The sequence below is a fragment of the Alternaria triticimaculans genome, assembly GCF_023758025.1.
Source record: "Alternaria triticimaculans strain BMP 0046 chromosome Unknown scaffold_20, whole genome shotgun sequence".
In the NCBI taxonomy this organism is placed as follows: domain Eukaryota; kingdom Fungi; phylum Ascomycota; class Dothideomycetes; order Pleosporales; family Pleosporaceae; genus Alternaria; species Alternaria triticimaculans.
The window spans coordinates 200,330-222,711 of record NW_026055977.1 but is presented as its reverse complement, the minus strand read 5'-3'; the positions used below and the strand labels follow the sequence as shown (position 1 = coordinate 222,711).

Here is a 22,382-nt window from a genome sequence, read left to right as displayed (position 1 = left end):
TTGTAGTACTGATGCTGTTGTGTCTACTCCAGCCTGAATTGGCCTCAGTGTCTGAGTAGGCGGGCTGAGATGGTTGTATAGCATCGCATGCATCGGCGCGGGCTTGGTTGTTGTTGTATTAGCATCGCTTGCAACTTCTTTCGTTTTTTTGTGTTCAATGTAAGAAGCTCATGGAAAGTATCACATACGCGACTTCCTTGTTTGTTCCCTTCTCACACCGTCTCGTCATTCCATTACCTTGATCCTTGCCGTTCGCTCCTGCTCCTTCCGGATCCAAACGCGCCAGATTGGCCTAGAATAGCCCTGCGCGAGACCGCTCTCTTACCTTTTGCCTCCTGCTATCCTCTCGCGGTTCTCCCGCCAATATATTGCGAGCGCATTACGTCATGCTTCGCATCGACAACGCGAGGTAAAGGTAAAGGTGGCCGCCTCAGTCACCGCTGTTCGTCTATATCAACGTCTCAGCCTGGACCTCCACGTCTCCTGCACCACACTCGGAAAGTACTCAAAAGCAAGTCTTATTGCACAATCGTCTGCGATAAAACTTATGGAGTAACCCTCCTCACGGTACATCTATCAATCGGAAAGTCGGCCACAATCCAGTGGAGAGGCATTCTCGAACGGGAGCGATAGCGACCACGGCATAGTCGTGCGCTTGACGAGACTGCGCAAGGAAGCGGTGAGTCTTTTGTTCTCGATACACCCCGAAAACGAGTTGTACTGACTGGCGGTACAGGTCAATACTAAGACGGCGCCGCTCCTAAGACTTGGCCTCTCCTCTTAACGACAACTCACCTTATCTCGACACTACGTCCTACTTCAACGGATGCATATCTATTACCCCGGTAATATGGCTTTACAACAGCAGCATCCAGGAAGCGCGGCGACTAGAAATAAACCCTGCGAAGAAAATCCCTATGGCATCTTCGTCGAGGAAGACCTCATCGACGACTCGACCGGCGTCGTACCAACAAAGGGACTAGGCATACCGTTAAGCCTCAAGGATCGCTTCCTAAGGCGCCTGTCAAAGATGCTAGGCACCGCAGCGAACATACGAGAGACACCCAACGGCAACGTCATGGATATCTTCTTGACCAGAGACAAAACGTCGCCTCGGCCAAACATTGCGCTGGATGAAGGACTACGCAAATTTGTGCGCGAGCTCGAAGATGGGCTGGCCGCTGTTGCGACTCATTCTTCTGGTATGCTACATCTAACTACAAGCGTTCATGACTAACATCTTTAGGGCTGCCACTCGATCGCGCATGCTCGGAACTATGGGATGTAATCCTCATCGCCAACTATGATAGAGTGGAACAAGTCATACGAAGTATACAGAAGAATTTCGACCAGAACAGGACTACCTTCGACGAACTCGTAACAAGGATGTTCGGCATCGACGACATGGACAACAAAGGCTCCATGTTGGACCGAGAGCTTGGTGAAAAAATAATCAGGCTATCTCACGATGTCCATGCTTTCGATGGCTCAATGAGAGATTTGAATGAACTCGCCCAGTTCGCTTCAACTATGACTAGGGTAAATCACAATCTACAGGATCGGCTAAGATACCTTCTAGAGAAGACTTACTTCGCCAACAAGTTGTTCGACCTCATCTGCGCCCTCGGCTTTCCCGAACGTGTCTACAGCACCCTGGTCCGGGCTGCTAGATCTTCGCAGACATTTGGGAAGGTCAACTTCCACTTGAGACCTCAGTCGCCGGTCAAATTTGTTTCCTTTGCGACTCCGATGGCGAGCGCGATGTCCTCAAGCACCATCAAGCCGTACTCACCACCTCCCAAGGAGAAGTCGAAGCGGATGAAGCAGTATGAAGCGACAGCGATGGAAACAACAATTGCGATTGCCACTCTTCCCTCTCTTCCTCTTCCTTCCCCCCCTCCTCAGCCAGCTGTCACCAGCCTCGGTTCGCTGATGACCGCGGTGCGACCTTACCTGAATCAACAAGATCGAGATCTCCCTCTCCATTCCCTCCAACCCGCAACCAAGCAAGAGACGGCAAAACTCATTGGCACCATATTGAGGAAGAGGTTACTTGCAACAGACACAACTGCATGGTACGCCTTTGGCTTTGTGACCGCTAAGGACGAGGACCAAGAGAGACAACTAGCAGGGCTTTACGTCGCAATATTGAAGGAGGCTAAAGATCCCGAAGCCGCGTTCCGAGAACTTCAGACTGCTTTGGAAACGAACTCCATAGTAAAGCTTTTCGACAAGTACGAGTACGCTCATTTCCGCGACCTATTCCCGTACCTCAAGACCTTCCTCTCCACCCCACCCACCAAGCGCTCCACCGTCTGGCGTCTTCGGCAGTTCATCCAGGATCCAGTTGATGACGAACCGCCCGCATGTCTCCAACGGGACTACGGTTTCAAATTCTGCCGGCCCCGCGAAGAAGTCCTCCGCCTCAAGGAGATCTACATTAACATACTGAAGAAGCTGGGCCCGCAGAAGTTGGATATCGCATGTATCAACGGTCGATTGTCCGAGACGGCGATGAAAGAAGGCGTTCACGTTGATCAGAAAGATAGGCGGTTTCTTAAAAACGATTACGACTCGCCGTTCCTGGGAGTGGACTGTGAAGGTGGGCTTCAGAACTACCGCGGCCCGTTTTACAGGAAGCCGCTGAAGCTCTAGGTGGGGTGTCGGAATGAGCATGACGTGTATGGCGCCCACGGAGGCAAGCCCTGAACATCCGCTTGACGAGCTCTTGGAGAAGGGCGTGAAGCGATCAATCGGCTTCTGACATACCTGCGATGAACGCTGGATGATATCTGCATGTTATTCGGGCGATGGGATTTGGTGTGTATCTTGCTTTCGGGGCTCTGCGGGATTGTCTGCGATCAATTTACGGAAATGGTAGCCAACAAAAAGCGTTGCGATATACCCATGAGTTTTGGTTCCACGCGAGGCGGCAGCGTGGACATGACTTGGGCGATTGGCTTTTTGACTTGCTGCTTCTCATATTGATCTTCTCAAAGGTTGGGTTTTGCGTGCGGAAATGGGTATCTGGGACTTCTTTTAGCACCAAAATATGCAGCGGCTGAGGCATGCAATCTACTGATTTCGAAACACACCTCCTCTTGATCAACTCGTGATGTCTTAGATGCGCGTTGCTAGACTGGTCACACTTTTCTGCGTCCTTGTTAATGGAAATTTGGGCTTGTTAACTCATTCCCGTCATCGCCGTTGAGGGATTGATGCACGTGACACTACCGCCCGTGGACGCATATATAAACCCTCATTCCTCTTCACCTCTTCTTGTTCATCACACACCTACTTTCCGGGCCTCTTTTCAAAAAGCTACTGTGCAGGTGCACATGGTGCTTTCTCCAAAATACGAGAGCCGGACTGGCATGTCTGTCTCTCGGTCTTCTTCCTCTTTATAAAATACTCTTTGGCTGCTCGCATATGCAGAGCAAAGATCTTCTCCTCTTATTAACTTCAACGCCGCACAACGAAAATGAAAAGAACAACAAGTCATGTTGTCAAAAACACACCAAAATCGCGCACGCCCGTCGATGTTCTCGAAAGACCGAAAGGATAAAGAGAAGTGAAGATGTGCTCGCCTAGTTCTCTCTGTCCTATATCTACGTCGACTTCGCGACCGGTCTTGTTATCTTACCTCTTCTTCCCCTGGGTCATATTCCAAAAAAATCATTAACAGCCACATCATGATCTGCTGGCCTGGTCGACCAAAAAAATGAATTCGACGAGATATGCTGCGCGCTTTCTTCTCTTGTTGAACCAAAACTTAATGGAATGGCTTAAATGTTGGTGTCTGAAAGACATGGTTCACATCGCGATGTGGGGTGGACTTGCCCGCGCGTTGATGCAAACTTCTTCTAAAATACACTACGAGCTGCTCATGTGCGCTGTGCCGTCTGCGCTGGCTCCACGGTCGATGCTGGCGTTGATGGCGGATATAAAGCTTCGATCGAGATTAAGAGAAGTTTGTTGTCGCACACTGTTCTTCCTTCCCTTTCTTAAAACAATCACGGCACAGGTTCATGTGTCGATCAAAAAAGTGGAGCGGTAGACCGCATGGTGTGCGCTCGCTCTGCCTTCTTGGTCTTACATCTTAATCGCAACAATTGTCAGCCATGGCGTTCTAGAAAATTCCGGTCGGAGTAGACATGTGTGCGTCCGGGGAGATGGGACAATTCTTCCGATGTCAAAAGCACAAACGAAAAGGCCCATGCCCTGCGCGTCTCGTCTGCGCTGCATCAAACCTCGACAGCGAAAAAAAATTACGATGAGAGCGTCGGATGCGGTGCGCGAGTATAAAACCCATCATCTTTCACGTGTTCTCCATCTTCCATATCATCTCGCAGCTGTGGGTGACCGAAACCACTGGCTCACAAAATGATGCCTTCGTTCCAAATTCGACTGAGAAACTCTTTATGTTTCTGCGCGCTCGCGTATTCTCTTGATCTTCACCAAACACACGTGACATTATCTTCTCTGTCTTTCGCGCTCGAGCCCAAGGGGTCTTTTCGCGAGGGTACTTTGATTGTGTACGTTGGGGGGAGATATTCGGTAACGGTGGTTCGTGACACCATCTGCATGACGCTGTCATCGTGTCTCAAAAATGGGAGACAAACGCGTCATGTCTACGAAACATCAGGATGCGAATGTATGGGTTGGCGCTGGGTGTGGCGGTAGTGTTCGCGTTGGGTGCGCGTGGCGACGATGATGATCGGCATCGTGATTGCGGACTGAGGTGTAGCCATGACCAGGTCGCAATCTGAGTCAAAGGCGCGCTCTGTCCTTCGTCGTGGAATGAGGAACGTGCCCGTGGAATGGGGTTGCGTAATGACGTCTAGCCATGACTAGACCCCAGTGTGAGTCAAAGGTGCACTCTGTCCTTCGTTATGGAATGGGGCTGTGCAATGAGGGATGAGGGTGTGGCATGAGGTTGCGGAACGAGGTTGTGACCTCATGGTGGAACCACCGAGGTTGATGATGACGTAAGCTCCTAGCGTGGTATCGACGCGTCACGTCTCCGACCACCATCGTGATGCCCTATCCTTCATCATCGCGTATGTTGTTCGCCGATGCGTGGATCGTACTGCTCGGTGGTATTGTTTCCAACATACTAGTTTAATATTGCGTATCGCTGGTCTTTGCGGAGGCCGCCTTTCCTTCTACTCTTCACCCACCATCCATGCGCTCGGCGCCATCGTCGCCACATCAGTTCCAGCGCATGAATACCCTTGTATCGTTTTTTTGTATTTTCATATTTTCGTCTAGCTATGTACACGTCCGCATTCTCCAATCCCATCATTAACCCTCCGATACTATAAACACGCCCGCTGTGGGAAAACTCGCTCTCACAACCATCGCAAACCACCGACCTGATACCGAAACGCCCACGCTATAAACACGTAATGATAAACAAAGCCTTTCCAGAAAGCCTATCCGATATACCGACCGCAATGAGCAAAGGAAAGAGAACGGACGACCTTGTCCGTCCGTAAACCATTGTTCCGTAAACAGAGAAGCAATTGAATCTCCACATGCCAAGCAAGAAACAACGCGCACGCAAGGAATGAATAACACCGCCGGCAATCCCTTTATACCATCTCCGATTCCACGTACTATGTACCATGCATCTTAACCTTAGGTACCGCGTCCCCTCCCGCGCCCCCTCCCTCTAGAATTTCCGCCTCTACCTCTACTTACAGGGTTAGGATGGGCGGATCCTTGGCTGTAGCCTCGTCCACCACCCGCTGCAGGTGCTATACTATGTTGTGGTGTACCGGTGGGTGCTGGGGGAATACCTTGGTGTCTACCACCCGCTGCAGATGTTATAGTATGTTGTGGTGTGCCGGTGGGTGCTTGTAGAACACCTCCGTATCCGCTGGTGGGTGCTGGTGCATTAACTCGTGGTGTATGTGAACTATCATGATGAGGGGCTGTATGATGTGGCGGATGTGGCTGTGGCGGGGGAAATCCAGATTGTAGAGCACTGTTGGCTACTCTCGTATTAAGTGCGCTCCACGAGCTGAAAGAGGCACCACTCTGGCCGCTTGCGGGTGTTTTTCCCCACGCTTTTGCGGTTCCGGGATAATTCGATGGTGGGTTCACCGAATTTTCATTGCGAGGATAATGCTGAGGTTGATTTTCAGGATCATCGAGAATTTTCGCCAGTTCGGCGACAGGGTCCCAAGGGCTTCCCTGGCGACTGGCCCTACCAGAAGTACCTTGAGGTGGCGGTTGTGTAGAATACCCTACATGTTGATTCCCAAGCTGTTGTGTTGACGATGCTTGTCTTGTTTGTAGAGTACCTGATTGTGTAGCCCCGACACCGCCCGTGGTACCTTGCATGACGCTGCGCACTACATCTGGATTCATCTCGCTTAGTAGATCTCCATTGGTGAAAAGGCGGATAGATGCTGGGGTTGGATAAATATAGGCACCACGCTCCTTCCCTCTAGAGCTAGCGACTCCTGGAATGTAGAGATCTCCAGGGGGTGGCCCTTGCCAAACCGCGTGGCAAGTTTTCGTGAGCATGGTGTGAAGTTCGGCTTCCGTATTTCTTTTCGCTCGGATACCATTTACACGGGCTAAATCGAACTTGAGTCTCCAAAGGGCGACCCAAAAGGTTGCGAAATGTCGAATAAAGTCCATTTTCACCTGTCCCACTATCCAAGGATTTGCAGCAACGATTTCCCCAGCCCGTTCTTCTCCGTTTTTAGTTTCTCTCCTTATATCGCTTGGATAGGGTTCGCCGGCGCGGTTGGTCGACATAGTGATTGACTAGGTATACGTTGGGATATCTTTGTGTTCGAGTGTTCGAGTGTGCGAGTGTGCGAGTGTTCGATTAGTTCGAGAGTATATAAGTAAGCTACTGACCGGCAGTAGATTGTTGGAGCTTTGATACAACGTTGGAATGGTGGAAGTAGTGGTTGTGGTCGTTGTTGGTGGTCTGCAGAAGGAAAAGTACAGCACGTCTAACTATTTATATCCAGCAGTGACAAACGCCCTCGGCCTTCATGAATCGTATGTGACTCCATCTTGGTGACTTTCTCCTCTTGACTTCTTGTATGTGACTCTCGATATTTGACTCATTACGTGACAATACCAGAGTTCACGAAGAGCTACTCGAACAATGGCTATTGTCTGTGACGCGATTGTTCGCCGTCGAAAGCCGTGCGATTCACGTTATGCTGCTGAGAGACCGGTATTTCCGCTTGTTAGGCACAAACAAGCGATGCGCAGGCCTTCATGCCGTTCGGGCGTATGAACCACAGCTCACATGAAAATCTAAATATTGACAATACTCGCAAACAAAAGTCTCGAGGCAGTGTGCGTGTGCAGAACCCGCGCTATATGTGCGTAAATTTAGAAGTATTGGGAAGACTTGCGCGACTTCCCTAGGATGTGCGACAAGTTTCGATCGAGAGATAAGAACAACTACGCAACACAAGCATCGAAGAGGGAGAGTCGGGATCGATATTGAAAAGATATGTAGAATGTTGTAGATTACAGTACATGCCAAGAATTAGTAATGACTAGCCAGCTACCTATGCCGCTCCGCAATGTCCATTACAAAGCCGCTTGTCTTGTATAAACCCATGAAACACCGCTGCATATCCGACTGTACATATAACACCGCTGAAGAACTTCAAGAATACACAACGCTTAACTATCATGTGTACATCGACTAAAACCCTGGCTCTGAGACTTTTCATGCAAGCCGGCCATGCACCTTTATCACTCTCATAACCTCCGTCCTTTGCCTTTACCGGTGTAGCCTTGTTGTTGGCCACTGCCCGTTGATGCTGGATTTGGGGTGTTCCTCGATGATGTAGGTGCAAGAGGACTTGATGGAACACTAGTTGTTCTATTCTGTGTGACACCAAGATTGCTCGTCGATGATCCTGCTCTCGGCCTCTTCGGTACTGGCAATCTCGAGGGTGAATGACCTGCTGAAGGATTACTTCCACCGCTTGATGGCGAGCTTTTCCTCACTTCCGTAGAGCGCTCATGCGTCGGTGTACGAATCGCACTATTTCCGCGTTTGTCACCAGGTCCTGGACTATGCTCTTGAGAATTGCGATAGGTACGAGTAGACCCTGATGGCCCCGGAATTCCAGTTGTATCTGGTGTGGGTGTTCTAGAAATGATGAATTGTTTGAACAAATCTTGATACCCAGACTTATTACTCGTGTTGCTTGTTTGAGAAGCCGGGCGAGATATGGGTGCAGGTGTAGCTGCACGAGAACGAGCTTGAGAGGGTTCACGAGCATGCTCCTTCATCATGGCGTCCATTTCCTCTGCGTCGGCGCGCTGCTTCTCGTCAATGAAGGCGCTGGAAATATCGAATGCATGAATTCCGTAGTTCTGGGCCATGAAGTCTTTATCCATATGGGTTAGTGGACGTCCGTTTGTGAAAAGGCGGGTAGATCTTGAGGTTGGATAGATATAGGCACCACGCCCATTCTTAGCACGGCCTCCACAGTTGATCTCTTGAGGGGGTGGTCCATTCCAAACAGCATCGCAAACTCTCGTTATGATAACGTGAAGTTCTTCTTCCGAGAAATTTTGCACTCTAACGGTTCCATTCTTAGAGGTCGCAACCCACCTGTCTTTATAATTGGCAACTAAGTGGATTTTGAAATGTCGGATGAACTCTGTCTTGACCCGTCCTTGTATCCAAGTATTTTCAGTAAGAATTTGCCTAGCCCGTTTCCCAGCATTGTCTTCTGCCTGTCGAATATCATAATCACTGGGTTCGTTGGCCATCTCAGTGATTGACTAGGTATACGTTGGGAGATCTTCGTGTTCGGGTGTTCGAGTTTTCGATTAAATGAAGGGTATATAAGTAAGCTACTGACCGGCAGTAGATTGCTGAGATGTTGGCAGTGTAGTGTGATGGAAATGTAAGTGTAATAGTTGTCGTTGTTCTGGGGAGAGATACGTGGAGCACAGCGGAATATATATACATGCTGTTGCTCTCAACGAACAAACAGGTTGATCGTATCTGACAGTTCGCCTGTAACATACTGAAGACTTGATCATGTAGAGATTCACACATAGCTAGCAGATCAAGCATGTAGTTTGAAGAGCCTAGACTGTGTTGGCACTCGACTTCACCTTATTCACGTGGCACGGTGTCTTGCGTGTGGCAATGCACTGCTCGTAGTGTATGTTTGATTGTAACATGATCGATTGGGGGCTTAAGTGATGTTATTGCTCTTCAGCTAATGCTTCACGCAGTGATTGGAAGGAAGTGCTGTTCTTGAAGAGCTCCGAGGTATCGCAGACAATGGCGATCTGGAGAGGTATACGAAGAGTGCACGCAGCGTGTTTGGTGCTTCACATAAAAGCAGAGTTACTCCTCGTTTTCGCGACGTACAGCGTCTGAAGTATGGGTAACGTTGATGCTTGCACATTGAGTGTCATTGAGGGTGTTACTTACCTCCAGGTTAATTCAACGACTGGCGTAAAGTCAAGTCAAACACTGTTTGACTGTGCGCGATCCGATCACAGCTTCGATAGACATGATGCTCTTCCCTTGACCACACGTATTCAATCTTCTATCTTGTAAGAGCGCCTCTGATCGGCAGGCAATCACCGAAGCTTCGTCCACATGTCTTTGAATACCTGCCCTACAGACTTTCGTTTGCGTGGATCGTCAAGACCATTTCCGCCGTTACTAGCTTCTGGAAGTTCAATGATGGGAGTCTTGGCGGTGGTCATACCCGTTGTGGGTGCGGGCTCAAGAGCGTCGCGGTTGCGCGGTGGAAGGTCGAGATTGACATAATCGCCAGTCTGTTCGTTAAACAATACACCATCTGAGGTTGCGCGCAGAGGTCCTTGCGATACGTCTAGTCGTGATGAATACTGGTGGACCGACTCCGGCAGCTTCGGTCGCGATGCTGGGGTGTCTGAGGGCGACATTTTTAATTGTATTACTATGAATTTGGGTGGCTGGGATCTCTGGCTATCGAAAATGTTGTTTTGGTGAATCGATGAGGCGGGCCACAAAGCGATGGCTGCGCTGCCTCTCCAGAGTGAAAGAAAGCAACCAAGGTTCCGCCACGACGCATTTGCGCGCTACTTCGATGGATTCTTCTGGAGATATGATTGGGGCCGCATTTCCTTCTGAACATTGATGCTTAAGTGTTAGTTCTTTAGTGAGGTGGCTGCCCAGGTGTGGTGTAGCGACGTGGTGCTGAAGTCAAGTGGTGACGGCAGGTATGGTACCTAGCCAGTGGACGCGAGTCTGGCAGCTACAAACGCAGTATCGGAACGGCGTCATGTGATGGTGAGACTAAGACTGTAGGTGCATGGTTGATGATAGAGGATCAAAAACCTCCCTCCGCTTAGTGCGTGTGGATTACGTCATCAAACAACTCATTTCGTGCGCACTTCAAAACCGTCACGAAACGCCCGCTGATCTCAACTCAAAGCTCGACATTTCTATTCGCGCCTACAACTGACTCCTACCACAAATATATAAACGCAATATGCCACAGTTCAAGTCACAACATTTGTCCAGTCTTCCGCCACTCCGCCATCCCGAGGTCACTTCCACCGCCGCGTATTCGGCCAACACTGCAAACTCACAATCCCAAAGTCACCGTTCAACCCAGGACACCCAATAGTACTACTAGAGTTAGCAAATCTCCCGATGCTCTCGTTATCTTGACCAACTTACTTGTACGCTTGTCCATTAGCTATGATATGAGCTTGCGCTCCATTCTTGCAATCCGGCTCCTGGTATAAAAGGCAATAGCCACCCGGGTCAGGTCCGATAGACTGAGGACGGCTCAGAGCAAGACCAATCTCTTTTTGGTAAGAAATGCAGACTGTTTCGTCGGCAGCAGTAGGAGGTGGCCACCACTTGCATGTTTGAGTTGCAGAAGGCGTGAAGTTAGGACCGGGGCAGATGTAGACGCCGCCGGGTCGGCCTACTTTGACATCGCAGACAGGGGAGTTTGGGTCGGTGAACGTGCGTAGGTCGGCGTTACTGCCGCTGAATCCTCCGCCGGTGGCTGGGATTACTTGGACAACGATGGTATCTCTTGTGGGCGTGTTGACGGGGGATGTAGCGGTGATGGCGAAGAAGAGGCTGGTTAGGTATGTAGGGCAAATGTTCAGCATATCGACCAGTTGAGTTCGGGTTTGAGAAGCAAGAAGGATGCCTATTCTTGAGGTAGCAGCGGCTCTTGTTGATTGCTGGCACAATGGTGTAGAAGAGGTAGAAAGAGACTGACGCAGACGCAGAACCCCAATATATCCTCCCCGGGCGGCGAAAATGTGATGACATCACGTTACATTGGCGTCCTTCTTTTCAATAATGACCACGACATAAACAGCACGATGCGTCCCTTCCAATCCACTCGATCACACCTGAACTTCACAACGCCATGTCAAAGCGCCGAGCAAAGTCGAGATTCCTAACATTGAATGCGGTACTGAATAGCACTGTACGATGTAAAAAGCAGATATAAATAGGCCTGACAGCATACTTCTCCCTTGCTTCATCATTACACGCAGCATCAATCACACAAGAACTCTCGCATCAACACAGCACGGAGTCTATAGATTCAGCAACAACCAAAACGAATTCGCATTACTCTCACACCACAATGCATCCACTCACCCTCTTCCCCCTCATAATCACCATAGCAACGGCCCTCCCCTTCGCCGTCAGCCCCCACCCAGACGCATCCAGCCAAGACCAACCAGACTGTAACCCCGGAGCCGAAGGCACCACAGCCGGCGTAACCTACTGCCTGAGCACAAACTTCAACGGGCCCTGCGAATGGCACGCCTACTACCCCGACCGAGACTTGTGTCTAGCTTTCGACGAAAAACCAGAAAGGCGCCCCCTTTCCATCCGCCCGCAGCACGGTGGGTACTGTGAGCTGTTCAAGGACAACAAATGTGGGGGTGATCCGGTCAGCATCTGGAAGGATGATACGACGACGAAGTTGGAGTGTCCCGGTATGAGTGATGCTGGGAAGCCGGATTGGTTTGGTAGTATGAGATGTAGGACGGAGAACGAGGGGACGGAGAACGAGGGGACGCAGAACTCGGATGGATCTCCAGGAGGGGAATACCAGGGTAGTGGGGGTGATAATTATCCGGGGAGGGTTCAATGAAGGGTGGTGTAGGTGGGTGTTCGGGGGTTTTCGTGGAAGGAGGAAGTAGATGGGAAGTTTAGAACGCGGTGCTTACATGCCAGATTGGGCTCAGTTGACGTTTAGATCGTCTACTTGTGTTACGTTCGTATGAAATGGAACACTGAATTGATATATTCCCTGATTTACATGTTGTATACAAATTATGAATGCAGTCCTAAAGAAGTAGTACCAAACGCATGAAAGATATGTACATCGCAGATAGCTAAGCCAGTAGCCACCGGCTTCAACTCAATGCCAAACCAATAACAATCCATCTATCTGCATCCAACCAATCCATACAAACCCGCTCCCACCATCAAAGAAAGCAAAAATAAGAACCCAACACGCCGTGAGAAAAGGAGAAAACCCCCCCACACCACCGTCTAATCCTTCCTACACTTCATACTCTTGAACCAAATCGGGTTCCCCACAGCCGACAAGCCCGGACACTGAATCGGCTCCGCCCCCTTCCCCTCCCAAATCTCCACTGCATCATCGTCCTTGCAGTTCTCCTCTTTGTACAACCTGCAGTGGCCGCCTAATCAACAAATCCCAAAAATCAGCAAAAGCCCATAATGCGAAATGCACATATCGCCCAGATAGGGAAACAACTTAAAGTAAACAACTTACCTATATCGGGACCGATGGAGCGAGGTCTATCTTTATATTCGCCGAAATTCTCGCACCACGGCTCTTGCTCGAAGGCGCGCGAGTGGCACTCCTTTGTAAATGCGGGCCACAGGCACCATTTTACGCTGGGAACGGGGTGTACCGTGGTGCAGTGTTCGGGGGATTGAGAGGGCGCGAGGTATGGGCTTACTCCGTGGTGGTTTTGGGGTATAAGGGGCATAGCGGAGGTGAGGGCGAGGCCACTGAGGAGAGTGGAAAGTGTGAAGAAGTGCATCGTTAGGTGGTGGTAGTCTGGGATGCTTGTCTTGATTGATGTTGGTGTGTAATCTTTCTTTGCTTCGTGTTCTGACGTGGCAGTTGCTGTATTGATGTAGATGAGTAAAGAGGGGCCAAGGGGGTATTTATGTACGCTCGACAACCATACCTCGTTTGCACCACGCGGATATGTCAACGTCAAGTTTAACTTATCACGTCGGGAAACCTTGACATAATCTCGTATATGGAATGGACAACTGCTAGATAGATGGAAGGTCAGCGTCGATATGACCTTCACCACCGTCCGTCCACCTCCCCCACCCACCCAGGAATTATTGACACACCCTCGTGTGTGGAATGAACACTGTGTCATAGAATGCGTCGACTCTTGAATGCGAGAACCCATGAAGATAGCGATTAGACCAGCCGCTAGTGCCATCATTCGACTTTACTTTCGGGAATAATATGAGTCCCTCATCACAACACCAGAAATTATCACGAATTACATAACAGTCTACTCAAAGTGCTGGTGCCGTTGAATACGCTCTTGACAAGCGCAGCACGTCACCCGCACACTAAACTGAGCATCTTTGAACATAGTAAACACAAATGGTATTATCGTGAGCCGAAGCCGGATCTTTGACTTCTCTCGCGTTCTCCCGTCTCGTCTTCTCCCGCCCTCTTCTTCGGTTTTCTTCCTTTCCTTCCTCTATTTCTACTACACAGGAAACAAGAGTCGAGTCGAGACAAAAGAAACAAGGTATACACAGCATCAACTGAACTTTGAAAATAGAGAGAAAAGAATACACACCACCTCTCCCTCTCCCTCTCCCTTACCCGTCTCTTCCCCCCTTCAAGCACTAACCCCATACTAATAAGGCGCCCTCCCAACCCCACCCCCCGTCCCCACACTCTCCACCACACTGCCCCCCAAACTCCCATCCTCCTCCTCCTCCCCATCCTCAACCCCAATACTATCCAAGAACCCGGTAAAATCCGGTTTACTTCCCGCACCTCCCGTACCCCTCCTTGCACTGCGTTCACCACTCCTCCCCCTACTAACCCCACTCTTCACACTCCTACTACGCCCAGCTTTACTTCCATTGGGCGCTGTCTTGGGTCTGGTTGCGAAATCGCGAGTGTCGCTTTGACTGTTTTGACCATGGCCATGACCGTTTGGTGAGGAGCGGAGTTCTTCGGGGATGGGGGGCACGGGAGGGAGGTTGGTCATTGTGTAAGTGCTTTCTTTTGAGTTCGCTGCACCACCTCCATTATTATCATTCTTGTTCGTGTTGAAGTTCATTCCCGTACTAATTTCCGGGCGGGGCGTAAGCGTCGCAGCAGGTGTAGTCGGACTCTCAGGATTTTGGAGTGCATGTTGGGAATCCGTGGTGGGTGGGTGTGTTGTTATGAAAGAAGCATCCGACAGAGAATGCACACTAACGAGCGAGTCGGAGGCGGAAGACGCGTCGTGGTCGGAAGAAGATTTGCGGTGCCAGTGTGAAGGAGCGCGGTGGGAGTAGCCTGTTCGAGGGGCGCCGCCGCCGGATGTGGAGAGTGCGCGGCGGAGGTCGTCGACGCGGACTGTGGAGCGGAGGGAGGAGGAGCTGTTTGGTGTGTCGCCTGGACTGCGGCTGCGGTTTGGCGAGGAGAGTCGGCCGACTAGACCGTAGGCAGCGGATGGAGGTCTGCTGTGTGCGCGTCTTGGGCTTTGGGCTGGCGAGCTACCATTGCTATCGAGGTTGCCATTGGGGATGTTGACACCCAGGAAGTTGTTCTTCTGCGTGGCGGCAGTGTAATGAGTACCTGTCTTGGAACCAGAAATTGAAGCAGATGAGGAATCCTTCGTGTGAGAAGACAAGCAGTCTTCGCGACTCCAGTTCGCCAAGAGATCTTCTCGGACCTTGAACGAAAGTTCCGGCGCGCTCTGTTGGCTCACGGGTTGCGTCGGTTGATGAATGGTAGGAACAGATGCAGACACCGTACGGCCAGGTGATCCCGGCGGCGATGAAGGCGGCGAGTATAGGGAAGTCGAATAACCTTCCGATATCTTCTCGACCAATGCCTCGCGGTTGTCAAAAGGCTTGAGCGCTTCGTTCTCGACAATTTCTGACGGGATAGCGACAGGTGTAGGGTGTGGTGTTTCTATCAGCTCAATCGGCATTGGTGGGACGCGTATGCTCTTCATCCAAAGACCCTTGCTGCTTCTGCGCGTGATCTCGTTGTGGAGGGCGCGACCGACAGAAGAAACCTCAAAGTCCAAGGTCATGCTGAGTGCCCAGAGGTATCCGTGTACCAAGCTTCCCAGGCGCAGCTTAGCACCGGGATCTTCGATGGTAACAATGTCCTCTTGCAGTCGCATGATCATTGGCAGTCCGCTCCTCGCTGCATTCACTCCGAGCCTGGTAACCAGAGTAGTGAGCAGTAGATGGAGGAGCAGGTAGTCCGCCTCGGAGTCGACATAGTGGAGCGCGTTTTCGTATACCGCCAGATGGAGCAATGGCAAAAACGTGTCCCTACCACGTTTCGACACCCTCTCCCTGTTCGAAGCATTCGAGACCGCACGTCTAGCCAGCGCATTCTTTTCATTCTCCTTTTCCTTCCGCCTGTAGTTGTCCACAATCTTCAAATCTTCCTTGTCCTTCTCCGTGTTCAGCCAGGTGATCAGCGCATCGACGTATGCTTTCCTGACTTGACCACTCGGATCGCGCAGAAGCCATTGTGTACCTTCCCAAACACTCACGCCCACTTTGCTCCGCGACACAGACGCAGATGAGCCATCTGGTCTTCGGGTGTTGGCCGTCTTGATGATGGCTTTGACAGCATCAAGAGCAGTAATGCGTGCTGTTTCGAAGGAGAAGAACCGATCCACATGCGTCTTCTCCTGCATACTGATGGAATCGGCAACAGCATCTATCGCACCTTCAGGGTTCTGTATCGCTTCGGTGGTGGACGAAACGCTCGAAAGCCGTGATGGCTTCAGTCGGCTGAGTATTGCTTCCACCATGTCAGAGATCTGATCGGTGTAGTATACATGCGTCGCGAGATCCGCCATGCATCTCTGCACTGTATCCAGAAGCTGCATCCTCGCATCAGAAGGCTTCTTGACGACTTCCATAACGACACTATCCAGATTGGCCGTCGACGATTCATTGCTACCCTCTTTCTCCGATACGACCGATGTTGTCTGCTGATGATGCGGTACGATGTTTGATCCCGGTCCGCCAAGCTGAAGGAGTAGCAATGAGTGAGAAATAAGCCCGACCAGAACATCCATGACACTCAGTCCGATGAAGTTGATCGTCGAGGCTAGAAGGTAGTCGATGATCGTCGCCAGAGTCAGCTGCCGTTCGAGGTCGTCTTCTACGATTGGACTGCGGACCAGGGCTTCTACTGCGCCTACTAGGATTGTGTATCGATCTTGTACGGGGACCCATGCGCAGATCATGGCCATGAGTGTAGTCGCCCAATGGCTGCTTTCGTTCGGTGCAGCTTCTTGTAGGCTCTTGACATGTGATCCGATGAACTTGAGTACAGCGGACGTCGCGAGCCGGAGCTGTCCTCGGTTCACACCCTGGAATATGCTCCTCAAGGCCTGGAGCGCGAGTACTCCCACCTCCTCTTCCGCAAGCTTATCCGCGTCCTCCGTTGTACCAGATGCCGCAATCGGGTCGCCGTCGTCGTCGTCGGTCCGCGCGGTGGACACACTCTGCCGCCGTCGCAATGCCAGCTCCTTCTCATGTTCGCCCTTGGTGGCTTCCCGCGTCTCCAACCGCTTGAGATACGCGCCGCTCTCCGAGTGTATGTTGAGTAGGATGACTGGTATGACAGCGCCCAGTTGACGCCCGGTCTCAGATCCCAGTGACTCAGACGAAGCAATGGCCTTGAGCGCCTGCAGCCCTGCCTTCCGGTATCTGATCGCGACCGGCCAGCTGACTGGAGTCTTGCCCGTCTTGACCGTCTCCTTGGACGCGAATTGGGCGTATAGTTGTACAATCTCCTCGTACTTCTTGATGTAGTCCTGGTCGGCTGCGAGGGCGGCGGGATCTTGATGCGCGCATAGAGCTTCGAAGGTCGGCACTGACTCCTCGACCATAGTAACGTCGTTGGAATTGAGGATAGTGCGCAGGATATGCAGGACGGCGGTGGCATAGAGGGGGAGGTCGCGCGGGCACTTCTCGATCAGCGCCTTGATGATCTGCATCGTGACCTGCACATTGCCCGTCCGGACCTTCCACACATCCTTGGTCGCCCTCTTGTCCAGGAAGTCGACGACCTTTTGCAGCTTACTGCGGCGCGTGCTTGCGTAGAAGAGCAGGTAGCTCAACTCGCTCGAATTGGCCTTGGCCTCGGCATCGCTCTTCTGGACCTTGGGGTAGCATTTTAGGACCAGGACCTGGTGCTTGGGGCGACACGCCTGCCGCGCTGCGTTCATCGAGGCTCAGGGTGGTGACGTTGCGGGTTCGATCGAGGTAAGCGGCAGCGATTGACTGGGATGTGGAACGCGGCCTCGGCGTCGGTGGCAGCGGCGGCGATGACGAGCGGCGGGGGAGGACTCAGGATTATGATAGTTGGGGGATTGATGGAGTGGGCGGGAGAAATCAGGGTCGCGGCATTATTCGTGCGGCAGGTCGTTCACTAGCACGCATGCATGTGCAACGGACGGTCGCGGAATAAGGAGTGGCTTGGGTGGATAAACATGATCGGCCGTATCCATGTCCGGCCCAGAGATGTGGTCACTGCCCAACGTTGCCTGCCAAGCCGTCACCAACACCAACATCAAGCATCGTCGTACGCGGGAGTCTAGTGAAACGAACTAATTGTTGGAGATTCGAAACGCGTATATTGCTTTTGTGCCACTACACAGCCAGAAGTCCTAATTTTATCTTCTGCTAATAGCTTGATGGTATATTCTACACAGAGGATAGAGATGCGATACTTCTCTCTTTTGTAGAGTATCTTCTCGCGTATGAATTATATAAAACGCGGGAGACGTAGTTAGCTTGTCGTCTCTAGGTCGCCTCTAGATTATCGCAGTACTATGGTGTGTTTTACACAGAGGCGAGTACTTCTACATAACCACAATTCTGCAAAGTAGTACTGTTGTAAACTTTGAGGACTGCGATAATCTCCCCCTTCCCAAAGCTGTTATAGTACATTGGAACACGTCCACAACCTCCCATACGCCCTCTCCCCCATCCCAAAATCTCCCACCCCCTAATCCTTAGGACGATCTCTTATTCCCAATATACCCCCTCTGCTCCCACCTCTGCCCCTCTCCCCTCTTATCCCTCCGATCATCCAACCTCCGAATCGGCAACTCGGCATCCGGATCGGGAACCAAAAACCCATCCGTCTCCTCATCCCTCTTAAGCCACTTCTTCTCCTCCCCACTCAGTACCCTCTTCCCGCCCTTCCCATGCTTCGCCCTCGCCTGCTCCCTCGGCAACCCCGTATTAATACTATAATCCTCCAACCCCTGATTGCGCAGCTGCTGCCGCATAATCCTAGGCAACATGGCCTGGTTCCCCGATTTGATGGATGAGGTCACAGAGTCCTTGATGCGGAAGAGGCGTTTGTCGAGGTTGATGGCTGGTTCCGCTTTGTGGCCTGCGACAGCGACCCATTGGACGAGGCGGCCGTCGGACACGGGGTTGATGAGGTAGCGGGTGTCTTCTGGCATGCTCTTCATGATGATTTCGGGGCGCAGGTGCGGGAAGTGCGTGTGCATCCATAGCCAGCGCTCTGGTCCTGCGGGCTTGATGCGCTCTTCTTTCAGGAGCATCTTTCCTTGCAGGCGCAGCCGGAATTCGACTGCGTGCCCGGCTTCGATGAACTGGTAGGCGCGGTCCATGCACATTCTGAAGTATTCGACGGGGCTGGACTCGTTGAGGATGATGTTTTTCAGTCCGCCTATTTGTTTGCCTTTTTGCGCCACGGTCTTCGGGGCTCGGTATGTGTGAGCGTTGTGGATGGCGAAGTCCTTCAACTCTTCGGGTATGGGCCGCTCTGGGTCGTCGATGTGTGTCTTTGCCATTCCTTTCTTGACCTCGCCGAGGCAGTAAAGCATTTTCCCGGGGCCGACATGTTGTGTGAGGAGTTCTTGGAAGGAGGCGCTCTCCGCTATTACGGACAGCTTTTTAGCCTTCTTGTCTGTCTGCCATAATTTGACTCGGTGCTCTACACTTCGCAGTGGCGCCAGAAAGTCAATCTCCCACGAGGTAAAGTTGAGAACTTTGTGCTGTCCGAGGACCGTCTTGGCCTTGGCCGTTTTGTAGAGGTTGAGCGCGCGGCGCTGCTCGAGGCGCCGGGTAGGACAGGCGGGGCGCGGTACGTGAGGGGCGCATTGCGGGCGGTACAGTGTATGGAGGGCGCGTATCGGAATTCGTACGGGCGGTAGAAGGAGCGATCGGAATTCGACAGTGGGTATGCGCATTCTGGGTGCCATGGTGGCGCGATGAGAGTTTGTATAGACCCTGTGCGAGACGAAAGACGCGACACCTGACTCGGGCCGCGCTATGATTTTTTGGTTCATGACGTCGCAACAGCAATCGCTTGGCATGCCGAAACTTACACGTGCATTTCTAGGTACTAAAGTCCCGTCTACCTTGTCATGAGTTATCGAGCAACACCATTATGGAGAGACGATTGTATATTTCGCAGCTGTACCTACGAAATCCTTGAATCCACCAAATGTCCCGAGGCATCCATCCTGTTCACTCCAGAAACATCTTCTCTACCCCTATGCAATGATACCGCCTACGTCCACATCGGCACCGAGAAATTCGTAGCCACCTCATCACTCCCTAGATACTGCGTCTCAGGCGCAGGCGGAAAGACAGCCTCCCAATTGATCCCCGTGCCAAAAACATACGGCGGATCATTCCAGACCACATCACCAAACTCCATTGTAGGTTCTGGTATATACGGCGCTGCATCTGCTTCAACAAGAGAATCATATCTGCGTTCCCGGCCAGTCACGTTCGTTGGTACAGCTAGGGATGGCCTCTGGAAGGCCGGAGTGGCTGCGGGTAGGGGCGTGGCTTGGTACGAGCTATTTATAGAGCTGGCACTTGCACGTCGGTCTGGGTTGGAGGGTGGGGAAGATGGCGGCTGCGCTTGGTTCAGTAGATCGTGCTCGCAACGGCGCACTATTTGGGCCACGCGCTGCAGGAGCTGTTGCTCGATTGGAGTGGGGACTTGTCCGGATTCCATGAGTAGCTCTTCTTGTACGCGGCGCAGAAGGTCTCTGCGGAAACGTCGCGAAGTTTCGCTAGGCGAGTCGCAATCGTAGACTGATATTTATTAGTAGGTTAAAGATCCAGTGTGGCGCGATGGCTTACAGGGACTGGGTATCTCAGCGGCAGATACGTCTGGGAAGAGAACCTGATATACATCTCTCCATTTGTCTTCCTCTAGTCTCAGCGCAGTGGTGCGCTTCCTCAGCGTCCACACAGTTTCGCGGTCGATCCCTTCGATCTGCTGCGGCAGTGATCTCTCGCATTGCTGCAGACGCACGTGACTCGATTGTTCCTTGTCTGACTTGAAGGTCGCGTAGCAGATTGGACAGAATATCGGTTGGGAATGTGACCGGTAGAGATGCTCTTTCATCCGATGAACTGTGGGCCAGCCAGGCCCGGGACAGGTTCTCCTGTTGCGATGCCGATCCGGGTCGTGTTTGTAAAAAGGACATGCGAACCTCGCACCGGTCTCGGACTCATCGGTAGTGGTCGTTGATCCACGACGTCGCTTGCTTGAGCCGTCTTCGTCATCGTCTTCTGGCGGTGGGCTACCCTCCAGACGGGACTTGCGCTTTGAACCTGAGCTCACAGACGTCTTGCGGCTACTCTGGCCAGAAGGCAGCGTGGACCTGGCTTGGCTGTGCGCGGCGCTACGTCCGGTACATTGCTTGTAAGCTGCATTACGGAGGTTGATTTCGACCTTGCGCAGGATGAGCTCGATGATTTTCTGCGTGGGTGCTGGAGGTGGTTGTATTGGCCGAACTTCATTCTCCATTTCGTCTTCACTGACGTCCGTGTTGGTATGCATGTCGCAAGAGCTGGTGGATGAGATGGAGACGATGGATGTTACTCTTTCTCTGGGACGCTTGGCGGATGGAAGATTGTCGTCGATCCACCTCTCTATATCTTCGTCTTCCGATGCTGGCCTGTCTTTAGGACTGTCCTTACGTGCACAATCAATAAGACTCTTGACAGATCCTATTTTTGGAGCTTCCGGAGGCGTGGTGTCGAGGAATGTCTGGTAGGTGACGACTTCTGCAGGGTTGCTGGTGATGTTGCTCTGTTCAACCAACCATGGCCTATCGACGATGCATCTCTTGAGAAAGGTAGCCTTGTTGTTGACAAGAATGCTCGGCACACAGGGAGGAGGTCCGAAAAATATGTCTGCTGCGCCGTTAGCGATCTGAGCTCCCGCTAGAAATTGTAGTAGGCAATACCCTGATCCAACGTTCCCGCATCCAAGGGTGAGAGAGAATCAGGGTCGCTATTGTAGCCCGAATCACGGGTCCTGGAAGAAGACAGCGAATCCCTTCTACATATTCGCTTGGTTGTGCTCAATCTTGGTAGGCCGGCTTGCGCATGGCTACAGGATGCCATGGCGAACATTGCGCAAAGTTGTTAGAGGCGTCCGAGGGGAATGCTCGTGTTCGCAGTTGACAGAGTAAGGAAGGGTGTGAGCAAAAGGAGAAGGCAACGTTGTAGAAGGCATCGCAGTCTTGAAGGATGCCTGACGGCTGTCACAAGCAGTCAGACCCACTGCGCGAATGCGCAAACGTGGGAACAGGGTGTAGCTGACGATTTCCGCCCACCGGTCATCATCCGGTCTCCAGGCACGGGAGGCCCGACGGCCAATCGTCGCATGTCATGATGTGTCGGCACAACGGCGTTGCGGCAGATACGGATTGAACATCAAGGCGTTGTGGCTGAGCAATATTGATGAGTGAGGTGTTAGCAGCACGAATCCCGCGGAGGATGACGAGGCCCGGGGATCATTGATGCGCCAATGAGGTTGTGCTAGCAGGCGCTAAGAACGAATTGGAATGTGGGGTCACGACCTCGGGACATTCTCGACTTCAGCTGCACCTTTTTCATCTCTTCCTTGAACATTCGTTATTTGTTTCTTGGAAAACGCCTCTTTTTGGCTCGCAGGCTGCACTTCAGGGGTTTCTGGCAACGAATAGGCACGAAAGAGCCGCGGTCTGGGCTGACAGAAGGCATTGCTCTGCCTGCGGCTTTGCAATCTAGAACTTGCGATCTTCAATGTTGCATCCTCGTCATCTCATCAGTAAATGGACAGCATCACTAACGACTGTAAACC

At 51.8% G+C, this 22,382-nt stretch overlaps 4 protein-coding genes across 4 annotated transcripts; 1 reads left to right on the top strand and 3 right to left on the bottom strand.

Annotated features, from left to right (window-relative positions):
- Window positions 1-850: 850 nt before the first annotated feature.
- J4E78_009375 (uncharacterized protein) lies at window positions 851-2,655 on the top strand (the record flags this gene model as incomplete). Its single annotated transcript, XM_049369968.1, has 2 exons — window positions 851-1,202; window positions 1,247-2,655. The coding sequence occupies 2 exons, from the start codon at window positions 851-853 to the stop codon at window positions 2,653-2,655; spliced, it is 1,761 nt and encodes a 586-aa protein (XP_049218277.1).
- An 11,259-nt stretch (window positions 2,656-13,914) lies between these two features.
- Window positions 13,915-17,696, bottom strand: J4E78_009374 (uncharacterized protein; the record flags this gene model as incomplete). Its single annotated transcript, XM_049369967.1, has 3 exons — window positions 13,915-17,439; window positions 17,535-17,598; window positions 17,689-17,696. The coding sequence occupies 3 exons, from the start codon at window positions 17,694-17,696 to the stop codon at window positions 13,915-13,917; spliced, it is 3,597 nt and encodes a 1,198-aa protein (XP_049218276.1).
- A 571-nt stretch (window positions 17,697-18,267) lies between these two features.
- Window positions 18,268-19,625, bottom strand: J4E78_009373 (uncharacterized protein; the record flags this gene model as incomplete). Its single annotated transcript, XM_049369966.1, has 2 exons — window positions 18,268-19,480; window positions 19,618-19,625. 2 exons carry the CDS (start codon window positions 19,623-19,625, stop codon window positions 18,268-18,270), a joined length of 1,221 nt encoding a protein of 406 aa, XP_049218275.1.
- Window positions 19,626-19,802: 177 nt separating this feature from the next.
- J4E78_009372 (uncharacterized protein) lies at window positions 19,803-21,880 on the bottom strand (the record flags this gene model as incomplete). Its single annotated transcript, XM_049369965.1, has 3 exons — window positions 19,803-20,338; window positions 20,387-21,478; window positions 21,874-21,880. The coding sequence occupies 3 exons, from the start codon at window positions 21,878-21,880 to the stop codon at window positions 19,803-19,805; spliced, it is 1,635 nt and encodes a 544-aa protein (XP_049218274.1).
- Window positions 21,881-22,382: the final 502 nt, after the last annotated feature.